The sequence below is a fragment of the Takifugu flavidus genome, chromosome 17 (genome assembly GCF_003711565.1).
Source record: "Takifugu flavidus isolate HTHZ2018 chromosome 17, ASM371156v2, whole genome shotgun sequence".
NCBI lineage: Eukaryota > Metazoa > Chordata > Actinopteri > Tetraodontiformes > Tetraodontidae > Takifugu > Takifugu flavidus.
The window spans coordinates 1,710,646-1,723,751 of record NC_079536.1 but is presented as its reverse complement, the minus strand read 5'-3'; the positions used below and the strand labels follow the sequence as shown (position 1 = coordinate 1,723,751).

The 13,106-nt window shown below is 48.3% G+C and overlaps 1 protein-coding gene across 1 annotated transcript; it reads right to left on the bottom strand.

Moving 5' to 3' along the window:
• Positions 1 to 10,454: 10,454 nt before the first annotated feature.
• On the bottom strand, positions 10,455 to 12,783 carry mc4r (melanocortin 4 receptor). The gene has a single exon (XM_057013417.1). The coding sequence runs from the start codon at positions 12,389 to 12,391 to the stop codon at positions 11,423 to 11,425; it is 969 nt and encodes a 322-aa protein (XP_056869397.1). The 5' UTR covers positions 12,392 to 12,783; the 3' UTR covers positions 10,455 to 11,422.
• Positions 12,784 to 13,106: the final 323 nt, after the last annotated feature.

Below are 13,106 nucleotides of genomic sequence, written 5' to 3'. Positions count from 1 at the left end.
AAACAGCTTATCGTGAATTAGTGTGGGTGAGTACCCGTATTAGATTTCTTCCCCATATTGATCTGACCCACTCTTAGGAGATGCAAGTGTGAGCGCGCCGCTGACGGCTCAGCTGTTGACCCCTGTGAGTTGTGGCATCGACCGGGGCCCTGCAGGGATGCGGTGCTGCACATATTCTTACTGCAGGAGTCGACGTGGGAGAAAAAAGGTTAAAAACAGGCAAGCCCACGCAAATTGCTTCGAGGGAACAACAACAATAATTTCTGGAAAGTAATGAAGGAGACTCAGGTGGAGACTGTGTTGCCATAACTATGTGGACGTGCTGCCCACACGGTGCTCTCAACTGAGGGTGCAAAGTTTTTTTAGGGGGTTTATTTCAGGGACAGCCTTAGACGATCATTGCCTCGTTTGTGATTTGCAATATGCAATAATCCACTGCAAAGATACATGAATAAAGGGCTACTGATTGTGGTGCGGCCTTAGGGAATCGGGACTATTGGTACCTGACTTTATTGACTTGTACCACCTCAGGAGCAGAAACACGTCATGACTGGTGTGAGGAGAGTGGTTTTTAGGTGTCCTCAAGAGGGAAGAAAATTGGCTGAGCTGTGTGGGTATTGTTCTGCCCAACATCTTTCTTTGATTACAGGCGCAATAACTCTCAAAGTGCCTTCGCTCTTCCTGTGGACACAAGGTTCTGGTCTTCAGGTGTGTTTAACATGATAAGGTGGCCTCTGTGGCGCCACTTGATTGGAAAAAAAATAAAATAAAGGTGGATTTACAGTATGAGCACAGAGATCTTTAGGTCGTAGCTCAGATGGCTGTTGACTGTTGCCGAGGCGCCGTCACTCGTCCCCGATGGCTGCGGCAGGCTGCTGCAGTGGCAGGACGGGTGGCAGCGATGCCAGGAAGCTGTCCGCAGTGGCAGCTCTTCCTCCCACAGTTGGTTGCTGCTCGCTTCTGTCGCTGCATCTGACAGGATTCTGTTGGTCTCTGCCGATGCCAAAATACCGTCAAAAGGTGCAACTGCTGCGGATGAACCCCCCCCCCCCGGGGGGGTCCACGTCCCTGTTCCATGTGCGCGTGGTTGAGCATCTCACTGTCGTTCACAAACGCACGAGTATTCGTTTTACAAGCTAATGAATGGAATCGTGTCCCTGACGGCTGCTCATAAAAGAGACAGGGGGAGAGATGGAGCAGAAAATTGAGAGATGTGTCATCTCCGAGGCATAAAGCCCCTCTGATTAAAACAGAAATTTGCCTGAAACCCCACACACACACACACACACACACACACACACACACACACACACCCAATTTGTTGTGGAATGACTCATGAGAGAAAGGAATAGAGAGTTATTCATGTGTGAAGGCTGTGATCTTTTTTTCTGTAAAGTGACATTTATCACATGAATCTAAAAGTGTTGTTTTCCAAAATATCGGCAGAATTATTGTTTAAATAACGTCACGAACCATCAGCTGTCCATTTTCAACCTATGGACTGGAAAAACCTATTTTTGCAGTTACACAACACCTGAAATATCTGCAGCTGAAGGTTACATAAAGACTCTGAACAAAGGTCACGTGCATGCACGCAGCCTCGGACCGCTTTGGCTTAGAAAATAAAGGGATAAAAAAAAAACATTTCGGAGTCAGCCAGTGAATTTACAGAAGTGCTGGCTGCAAAGAAGGTTGCTGTTTTTTCAGATGGTTGGTTCACTGTCAGGTCAGTGCTGAACGAGGGAGAATCAGCAGAACAAATGATTTATTTTACAGTTTTCTAGATTATTATAGGCACATTTAACCATCTGAGCACCCAAACCCTGAGCTCCATCAGCCGGAGGGACCTGCTGCGGCGCCGGAAACTGTCCTAGTAGCACATAACTTTAAAAGAACTTCTTTAAATTTTGGGTGTCCCTGCAAACAGGCTTTTTAGGTGCATCCACACCTGAGGACATTAGGAAACGAGGATTCAGTCCTGAATTTTACACCCTCACATGCAACAACGCCTGTGTGCCTGAACATGAAGACCATTTCAGTGCTCTTTCTCGGGGTTTTCATCGCTCAGCCAGACGGAGCTTTGCAGATTCAATCTTTCTGTTCTATTAAGAAATGGTCTTTATGCAGAAGATCCCTTGAAGAGCCTTATTTACAGCAGAGGTCCTCTAAACATGATTGAACCTTCATTTCCCTCGTTGTCACTTCAGATGAAAGCAGCGTCCCTTCTCTGATGCTGACAACTGCATTCTCTGTTGCTTGGCAACCGTGTATTGCTAATGGATTCATAAAAACTGAAGCAATTTCAATCAATAAACCAGGCAGAGTTGCAATCTTAGAGCATGAACTCAATCTCGGTCTCCATTAAAGATGTTTTCCTGTTGTTGATTTACGGAATGAAATCGTCCTGCTGAGGATCATTTATCCACCTGGGATGGTGAAATGAAGAGTCTGGAGTGTGAAGTTCATTGTTGATGAAGACCAGGCCGGATTCCCACCATGCTGATGTGCTTTTGTTGCCCTCTCTCACGTTTCCTTAATGGTTTTCAAGATACATGGTTGCAACAACCTGTATTATGTCATAAAAGTCCCCACAAAGCTAGAAGAACAGGGACAAAAAGCACTAATGTTATAAAAGGACTAATGAAAAAGGCTTGGTTTATTTAATACTGCGACATTTGCTGGTCACCATTTCAGGTTTAAGCACAACTGCTCTTGGGCAGCTTGTTTCCATGACCACGGTTCCTGGGGTCATTACTGCGTAGCTTTGTTGCTCGTTTCTGTTAGCATTAGCATTGATGGATGTTTAGCCAGCCACAGCGGTTGAAATTTGTTGTTTTTCTCAAATGAGGAAATGAATGCAGCCCTGGAGATAAGTTAATTATAAAAGTAAGACTATAAAGAGAAGTCAACTTCCACTGAGAAGCTAAATGCCACCTATGAGAGGAACATTCTCCTCATTAGCCGACATCCCCGTATCCGCGTCACAGTGCATTGCCTGAGAACGGACGCAGGCAATTACCAAAGATGATGCCAGGACATTTTTCATCTGAACAATTGTTGAAACGAGGAAATTAATTTCATAGGAAAAGGGGCAGGGGCTGTACTTCAGCTAGCTTAAGTACCCCGGCACCATGATTAACTGCCATTACGCAGATGTCCAAAAACCCATTCCATTAAATGCAGCAGCATTATTTTTCCTTTCTTTTTTCTTCTCCTCTTGAGTGCGTAATGTGCTGGCTACCAGAACTGCAACTGTCCTTACCCCCAGAGAGTTGCCGTCTAACAAGCTGTAAATGCCTCACCTGGCAATAATCAGGCGTATCACCTCTGACCCCAGAAAATAACAACAAAAGGTCACCGGCTGGAGTTCCATCACTGTCAGGAGAGGAGGGCAAGTGGGCGGCAGTCCAGCAACTCACTAAAAGAAAGAATTAAAGGTCTTTAAAAATCCTTTTCTCTTCACTTTTTTCTTCACTTCTGCAGGAACCACAAAGACACGGAGGGTCGACACCAGAGCGACACCATTAAAAACAACCAGCAGCTCCACCAGCACCAGCCTGAGATGGGAATTCTAATATTACCGTGTAAATGAAATCAGAGGAGCGTTATCGGGTTTGCGTCCGTGTTTACGGCCGTAACAGCAGCTCAGAACCCTTTCAGACGTCATTAAATGAGCTGTGAATGGAGCCACGCCGCTGATCAGCCCAGGTGATGTTTGAGGGTTTGTCTTTCACGTGGCTGCGGAACCAGGCGAGCTCGTCGAGGAGTTCATCCGGGTCGGCGGAGAACGAATCTGCGTTTTTGGGTCGCGGCAACCTGGGACAAAAGAGATGAAAAACACTGGAGAGCCATCAGCGCACGTTAGAAGAGGGAATAACAAAAAGGGGCTCAGGAAGAACCTGCAAGAGATTCACATGAGAATCTAGTCAAATCTTCCAGCTGAGATGATGGAGGAAAAAAGCCTAGAATGGCAAATCAAGTCCAATTGTTGCAAGATGATTAAATGTGGATTATTTCACCGTCTAAAAACCTTCAGAACCCGTGAACAAAAACCCGCTGATGAATCATTTACAACCACATAAACTGAGGTGGAACAAAAGGGACCCAACTGCAAAACATCTTAAGAGGCAAATTACATCCAAATACTCTCAAATCAGAGAAAACACAGCAAATAGAAGGAAAACGGACAGAAAATGTGTTAACAAAGTGAATCTTTTCATGCTAAATTGAAAACCTTGGGGAAAAAACAAACTTTTTGGACCTTGATCTCTTGATATCAACCATCTGTGTTCGTCTATGCTGGAATTCTTAATGTGTGAACATTTATTTTCTAAAAAAAAAAACCCTTTCTGACAGCGAGGGCGGATATAGTGAGTTCCAGACCGCGATCATTGAGCGTTATCCTACTTCTTGAGTTGTCGGGTCGGATGAGTAATTTCCTCATCAGATAATCTGATCAGATTGAATCAGATTGTGGAGCACCGTGGAGCACTCAGAGGAACTCTAATATCACCTGAACCGATTATAACATGCAAACGAGCCGATTTGGGTCTGAGTGGCCCTCAAAGGAGCAGCCGGGCCCAGGAACGGGCAAATTCAGCCATTTTGAGTCGACGCCCTTCATGAAATTGCTGTAATAAACAGAGTCCCGATAATAGATCATGAGAGCAGAGAGTTCCGGAAACAAGGTTAAACGACCCTCCAGCTCCGGCGGAGGCGAGGCACTCGAGAGACAATGTTGGATCCTGGCGGCACTAAATGATCCACCGGGCTGCTTCTCCTTTAAAACGAAATGGGAACGTTTTTCTCGCTTCGCACTTTCAGCAGAGGGAATATTAAAGTCCTACCGTGGAGGTCTGAGGGTCATCCTGAAGTTCTGATAGAACCTGTCCGCTCTGCTGCTGCAGTGGGCTGGGGAGCCTGTCCTCTGGCTCTACCCACCTCCCTGACTGTGCCCAGCTCCAGGTCTGGGAGCAGGTCCTCCAGGATCCCCACCGGCAGCAGCTCCAGATGATGTTGGACGTTCATGGACCCGAACCACTTCACGAGGATGCTCCCAGGAGTTGGATATTCTGACATTCTGCTGTTGGCTCCAGTTAAACCAGTTCCCAGGTGACTTGAGCTCCATCAACGAGGCGGGGCTGCTCGTGGTGGTAGACCTCCCACCTCCCACCTGATCTCCTGTGATCTCAGGACCCTGTTCCAACAGCTCCATAACGAGAACATTAAACCACATCTCCTTCTGCTCCGCTGCTGCAGCTGCAGCCAGTTATGAAGCCTCCATTTTAAAAGTAAATGTTTACGCCATTAATATTGATTAGTTCTGTCCTGCAATGGTTTGCAGCTGTGCGTCTCAGGAAGAGACATGGATTTTCCATTAGAGATGAAACTGAGGATAATGTCCCCCCCCCCCCCCACCCCCCCACCCCCCCTCGGGTGGCACCGAGAGAAACAGTTAAATCAGAGCGGAGACACTGGAGCTCATCTGTATTTCGCACCTCGCTGCAAGCCGCCGGGGAGTGTGTGGCGCCCATCTGAGGTCCTGGAGACGTGTCCCCCACCAACCCCCCCCCCCCCCCACCCCCCCCCCCCCCCCCCCCCCCCCCCCCCCCCCCCCCCCCCACCACCACCACCACCACCACCACCACCTGCCACCGGAGCTGCTCAGGATTCAGCAGCTACATCTCTGAGGGACAGAGCTGAGTTTTTAATGATTAAAAAAAAGGCCATTTTGTGTTGAGAGACGGGATTAAACCTGGATTAATCTGGGAGGATGGAGGTGACGATGCTTGAATAAACTAGCTCTGATAAGATAATTATCATGATCATAATTGATAATTGATCATATGATAATTATCATCATCATATCAGAGGGCTTTTTGTGGGTTCGGTCCATTATAGATCAGCGCCGGGGTGGATCCCGTGGATCTGATCGAGCTTCCAGGGACAGATGATCACTGACGGTCTCCATCATCGTCTCCTTCCACGCTATTTTAATGACCACCTAAAGGTCAAAGTTCAGGAAGCAAGCATGCGGGACGGAGGGGATCCATGTATGCGTGTTGCTAGCATCAGCTAACTAGCAGAGCGCTTGTGCTAGCAGCAATGGTGGGGGCGTCGCATGATTCAGAGAGGCAGAATTTCTCACAGAACAACAATCTCCTCTTTCCAAGGGCACCGTTTAAAACTTTACAATGGTGTAATGACTCATGTCATTAAAAGGCCTTTCTGCAAATATTAACTTTAACGTGCGTTGGGTTGCTGAGGAAACACGTGTCCTTGCACCTCTCCTCCCTTGAAGATGGAGCTCAAGGCAGATGCAGAACAGTCAGGAGTTAGATGGAGCACACCTGTGAGTGGAGCTCATTACAGCAGTCGTGAAATCTGGACACGCTTGGTTAAGTTTGATCAACACGAGCAGTGAAAACAGCCCGATTTCCCTCCCACGTTCTACCAAAATGGATTAATTCACCTTTTCATGCATGAACTGTGTTAACCTCTAAAGCTCGTTAATTAGACTCAGGAGTAAGGTTTGAAAACCAAAACAAACTGTTGATGTAGAAATGTGGAATGTTGGGGTGTAAACATAATAAAAGTCCGGGAGCAGTTCGGCTAAAGTCCATGTAGCCTTTTTCCTGTCGGAATGGTTTAGCAGGCATGAAAAGAGAGCCGAATGGGGGCCTAGCTTACTGAAAGAGGTGCTAGCATGGGGTCCAGGTGATCCTTCACAGGAAACCATCCGTGCGGCGTTTATGGTGATGTTGCGCTGTAATAACAAAACACAAGGTGGGAATGACGAAGGACAAATGCGGAGAGGGTTTCTCCAGGCGCTCGATGGAAGAAAGGCAAACAGGCACTTTCACCCCGTGGAGTTTCATCAGGACCCATCGATCAGCCTCCGCGAGCACGTTACAATATTCTGCCAGTGTTCTGTCGACTGTACCGGTGGGACGATGCATTAATGCAAATAAATAGGTTGTTTTCTTTGGTGGCACCTGAGATTCATGACTGTTGTTATGGCAACCGGCCCCAGCCGGCAGCCTTTAGGACGGCTGTGATGCATCTATTTAGCAATTAGAAAGGCAGGTTCTTGACACACAGCTCAGGCAACCCTTCCTTATGTTTGGTCAGTTCCAAGTGCAGCTTCAGGCCCTCGGATCGAGGTGCTGATGGGAAGTCGATCCTTTCTGCCGTCCTCTTGCAGACTGGATTTGCAGATTTTCTCCAGATCCTGTCTCATTACTGTCGCAGGTGCTGCCGAGGAGACGGAGGACGGGCGTGTTGTCATGTCAGCATCTCCAGTTCGGCCATAACCAAACAATGGTTCTTCCTTACAGCCGCAGGTCCCACATTGAAGGAAGAACTCTCCAAAGGTTTATTTTCTCTTTTCTGGCTTCCCAAAAACACTTGACAGAAGAGTGCCGGTGCTCTAATAGCCTCCCTCCCTCCCTCCTCCCTCCCTCCCTCCCTCCCTCCCTCCCTCCCTCACTCGCTCACTTTCTTCCGAGTGTAAATCTACAGATAAAGCGCACGTGCCATATTTCCATATTTCCAAAAGTACCAGGAACTAAATGACAACAACGGAGGAAACTTTCCTCGTGAGTTCCCAGATGATCTTTCAGAGGCTTCACTTCCAACAGTCTTTGTGTAAGATAACTTCATTTAAAATAAATGAATATAGCGCAGCGTTTCAAGGTCCTGTTGGAATTGTTGCATTAGCCTTGAAGATTAGCATGGCTGCTAGCAGCAGATAAGATGCTAATGCAGCCTTTGTTGGCAGCATCGGCGACCTCAGAATGTGAATGTTGAAAACTATCTGCATTATTAAAAGTCGAGTTCAGTTTGCTAATTGAACCCAGAGGTGAGGACATGCCTGGAGAGTAAATTCCAACATTATTTGTCTGGCTGCAGCCGGAGAGAGCCGAGTCAACAGGCAGTAATGAGATTCAAGCAGCTCTGCGCCCAGATCCTGCAGGAGGGCAGCGCGATAAGGGGGTAAGCCACAGAATAAACGCAGCCGCATACGGTGGCTGCAAACCAGCGATTATAGAGCAGCTTCTGAAGCCCTTCTGATATTAGTGTGTTGGGTCTCGACCCCGCTACACACTCATTAAGACTGGGAAAGATCCCCATCGATCAGCAGTCCGCGTTACAAAATGGTGGGTTCAGTTGAATCTGGGATGAATCGGGCCTCCAGAGAGCACGAGGGTTGGAGGTGCAGCCTGGTTCCACACGCATGCGTAGGGCTTCGATTCTCATCTGGACCTAAATCACAGGCTGGGACCAGAACTCACCGCTAGCACTTCCTGACAGTAGCTGCATAAATCCAATAACCATTGTGTTCATGTAACATTTCCCAGCCACTTTAACCCACTTGCGCAATTCATTTTTCTGTCCAGCAGCTTCCCAGCAAAATCGATTTTCTTCGTCAGGTTACGAAATGTTGTTCTTTCCCCCCCCTTATGTCGTTTTCAACACCCGATTGTTTGAATAATGCAAACGTGGCGGTTGGCGAAGCCTGGCTGCATAGAGCTGCGACGGAGGGGAGCAGATCGATGGAAAGTGACGTTGTGGAGGAAAGACATAAATCCTGAGTGGAATGGGCTCCATTCTTCACCCTCACGCTCCTCAAACAGCAGCTGCGTTATTATCAGCACTTCTACATGTGCTGCTCTTAATTATTCAGCACAGTCGATGACCCAGGAAGCAGCTACAGGCGCCCGTCCGCTCCGCCGAGCGAGTTTTTGGAGCGTGCGGACGTGCAGAAAGGCTACAGTGACACTACAGTAGGTTACGGACACCTGTCGGGATCTTCTGGACTTGGGATTCCTCTGTGGAAGTCCGATCTCGACCACGTTGGCTTTTTATAACACCGCCGCCATGACAAGTCCCGGCATTTAGGTCCAGATCGGACCCATGAGGCTTCAACACCATTCCCCCAGACAGTAACGCTTCCGGATATTCCAAGACTCCCAGTTAAGAGACCAGGTTTCAGGAGAATTGCGACGCCAGCGCCCAAAAACAGCCTCCAGTTTAAACACGGACGAAGTAAAATTGTATTTTAAACTCCTGAAATGTTGCTTTTATCTGATGGACACTTTGCTAGAGCTGCAAAGTTGCCAAAGTCAGTCTGAGCGCTAATGCACCAAAAACGATGGAGTTTGTGGAGTCAGAGTGTCTGTTTGTGGGGTCGGCGAAGCTACCGGCGTGGGAGGCGGGCCCTAATCGCATCCATGGTGGGCGACGCCGACCCGACTGTCATGTCAGAAATGTTTCTAAAAGCTTTTGTGAAAATAATGTTTTTACTTTTTGCCAATCATGTGTAATTAACGAAGCCTCGGCCTATTATTCATCATTGGATTGGTAATTAGATAAGACTCAGACGTAAGATAATTATATAATATTAAACAAAGCTGACAAAGGCACATCTGCAAAGAACAAAGACGATCTAACAAAGAAGCTGGCTGACTCAAGCATTCCATTTGCAATTAGAAGTCGGAATTTCTGACTTCCAAGTTAAGAGTCTTTAGTCTTTAAACGTCTCCCGCCGTCAGATTTCCTACTCGGAAAGTCGTAGCTTCCTCAATACCCCTAAGTTGGCTCTCAAAGATGGCTGCAACTGTGCTGCCCCCGGTGTGACCAGTGAAGAGAGCACTCCTCGAGAGAGTTCCTCCACTTCCGAGGTGAGTGGAACTGTTGGAGGTCATTCCATAAGCTGTGTGTGTTTCACGAGCTGCCAGAATTCTAAAAGGAATGACTAGTTTAGGATGCGAGACACCCTCAACTAGCACGAACTCAACAATGAGGCAGAGATTAATGTGTTTATGTGCGTACGCCTGCATATTAAATAAGTGCGATTCCCTTCTCCACCAGAAGGGGGCGCACGCGCCGTAAGGAGGCGTCGCCCAGGAGCACGCAAACCTCCGACTGAGAGCCCCAACGGGAAAAGGGTGTGAAGGTTGATGCCCGACCAGATAAGAATGACACTCAAAAATCCACCCTGGTAGTTGGAACGCGTACATAACGAGAACACACACGTGCACGTATTTACACTTTGGCTCCTTCCTCCTCATTTTGTGGAAACCCCCTCCAAACAGACACTCGGATTTAAACTTCCTTTATTTAATGTGTTTATGTGCACGTTAGGAAGTCAGCTTAGATTGGCAGGGTTGTGATCTCATGCTACAAATGTGTGTATTATACATTCCACTCACACCATCCATCTGTGTGTGTGTGTGTGTGTGTGTGGTGTTTGCTAATATCCTCTCAGGCTCCGCAGCCCTCCCTGAATCTTCTTGATACTGTTTTGATATTAACACTCCGATATATTTGCTGCCGTAGCCGTTACAAAACTCTGTGCACGTGTTCATTAGGTGGCAGGAAAACCGTCATTTTTGAGCATAATAAATAGTAAAGACAAGATCAAAGCCCCCGACAGAGACCAAAGAGAGGCAAAGAGTTGCAGTGTGATTTATTGAAGTTGCTTCACATCATTGGCCAAGCGTTTACATCAGCACACGCCAGGTAAAGCTTTCAACACACAGCGGGAGATCTGTTTCAATTCAGATCATTTTTTAGGAGCTCGGAAATGCCGTTCAAGCACCGTGTATGTCGGAATAAGGCAACACTGAAAACAGCACTGTTCACAGACAGACTGAAAAGATTTGATCGTGAAGTACCGCCACAGGCTTCCACAGCAGAGCAGCATGTTTAAGGCTGGTTGATAGCGATGGCTCACACAACAATGATACATTCATACAGGTTTGTGCTGTTACGTGACGCCGCATGTGCACGTGGGAGTCTGAGCGGACCCCCGCCTGTGAGTTGTACATCTACGGTGGCCCACGAGGGCAGATGGTCTGAGATCAGCACGGAAACTGGGATCACGTGATCCCTCTCACCTCTGGCTGCAAACAATAAATGAGCCGAGTAATGATAAAAATACTGCAGCTCAGCCGTCACAAAAAGTGCCTTTGTTGTTTAAAATCTGATATATAATATATTCTATAATTAACAAAAAAGCTGATCAAGGTACGAACGTGATGATTTCAGACTTAAAGTCCTGAGCTGGTTTTAATAAGGACGCCTTCAAACTGTAGAAAATCCCCACCGAGTTAATGAGACCAGTGAATCAGGCAGAAACTCTGGAGCGTGAAAACGTGCGCGCTCGCAGGTGTGTTTATTTACACGCATGCAAATCACATTCACCACAGGACGAAACTACGCTGGCAAACACGAGTGCAGCTCTGGTCCAACCTGCCTCCCGCGACCACGTTGGACTCGTTTTTTTTTAACCCAGATTTGGCGAAGCGGCTCGGAGGGAAACACTGGCCGACGCTAGCCCGACTTTTTGATTGTTCTAATTAGCATCAAAGCCCTTTTTGACGTCCACCTTTCAAACCTTTGCGGCTCTGTTGGGTTTTCACATGCACACCAGCATTTGGGAGCAGCAGAAGATCTCCTTGAAGGTTTTTCTCATCTCCTGGCTGCGAAAGGCGTAGATGATGGGGTCGATGACGGAGTTGCACATGATGAGGATGAGGTACATGTTGAAGTGGGACATGAAGCACGTGCAGTATGGGTTCTTGGGGCAGGTGATCATGAGGATGAGGTGAAGGAAGAAAGGCGCCCAGCAGACCACAAACACTCCCAGGAGGATGGTGAGGGTGATGGCGCCCTTCAGGTTGGCTCTCTGGTGGATGGGCGCGTTGCCCGGCATCGCCGCGATCCGCTTCATGTGCAGGCGCGCCAGCAGGAACATGTGGACGTAGAGGGAGGCCATGAGCACCAGCATGGTGAAGAACATGGTGATGAGGCAGATGAGCACGGTGGTGCTCTCCGAGTAGACGATGAAGAGCACGCCGGACACGGTGCAGCACGTCCAGATGCTGCTGATGACCAGCGAGGCTCTCCGCAGGGTGACGATGTTGTGGTAGCGCAGGGCGTAGAAGATGGTGATGTAGCGGTCGACGGCGATGGCGAGCAGGCTGCAGATGGACGCCAGCAAAGAGCTGCAGATCATGGAGTCAAACACGTTGTCCATGCTCTTGATCAGCGTGGCGGGGATGGTCAGCGTGCCGCTGTTGATGAGCGCTATGACGATCGTCTCGGAGGCGTTGGAGACGCTCACGAGCATGTCGGCCACGGCCAGGCTGCAGATGAAAAAGTACATGGGCGAGTGGAGATTCTTGTTCTTCACTATAGCGGCGACCACCAGGATGTTCTCCAGCAGGCTGATGATTCCCAGAGTCAGGAACACCTCCGTGGAGATCAGCATCTGCTCGTAGCATCCCGTAGACGATTCCTTCTCCTCGTTTGGAAAGTCCGTCTCCGGGGTTTGGCTCCCGTTGCTGAAGTCCTGCACCCTCCCAGGGGGATCGGTGGCGTTCATTCTCCCTCTTCACGCCGTCGTCCTTTTCCTTTATTTGTCCATCGTTCAAATCTCAGGGCTCAGTTCTAAAGAGCAGCACAGCGACCTTGGAGGGGGATGAAATCTCTTCTTTTTTTTCCCGTCATTCGTCAGCGGTGGACACAGAAACGTCCAGGTGTCCCCGCAGCATCGCCGGAGGGAAAAAACGTGACGGGAAAAAAGTTAAAAGATGCGAGAGGAAAAAGGAGGAGTGAGCCGGAGATGCTGCGAGAGCGGGCAGACCATCGTAAGCTGCTTTGTAAGCTGCTGTGGTCCTCTTCCCTTCGCCCCCCCCCCCTTTCTCTCTCTCTTTCTGTGCGGTTATAACACACACGCACGCACACACACACAAATACCTCCAGGCTTCACTTCTATTCACTGACTGATCAGGTTGGAGTGGAGCATGAATGAGCAACCTTGAGAACAAGCTGGTCTTCAAAAAAAAACCACCCTGAATGAATTACAAGTGTTTTACACGCTGCGTTAAAGGGGACAATTGCAGAATTAAAAGTGAATTAAAAGTAAAATCTGAAGAAGGGCAACATTAAAAATGTGGCATTAGCATTAATCATCTGGAGGGACATCAGGAGCACCTGCCTGGAGGTGTGGCGGGGTAACAGCAGACCCTTTAAATCCCTGTGAGGCAGGGCCCCCACCCACAGGTGCTGGAGCGAACTGAGATCCGGGTCATCAGGAC

What these genes read in the sequence shown, in the direction of transcription:
- mc4r (XM_057013417.1), bottom strand. Translation starts at nt 12,391, where the DNA reads ATGAACGCCACCGATCCCCCTGGGAGGGTGCAGGACTTCAGCAACGGG.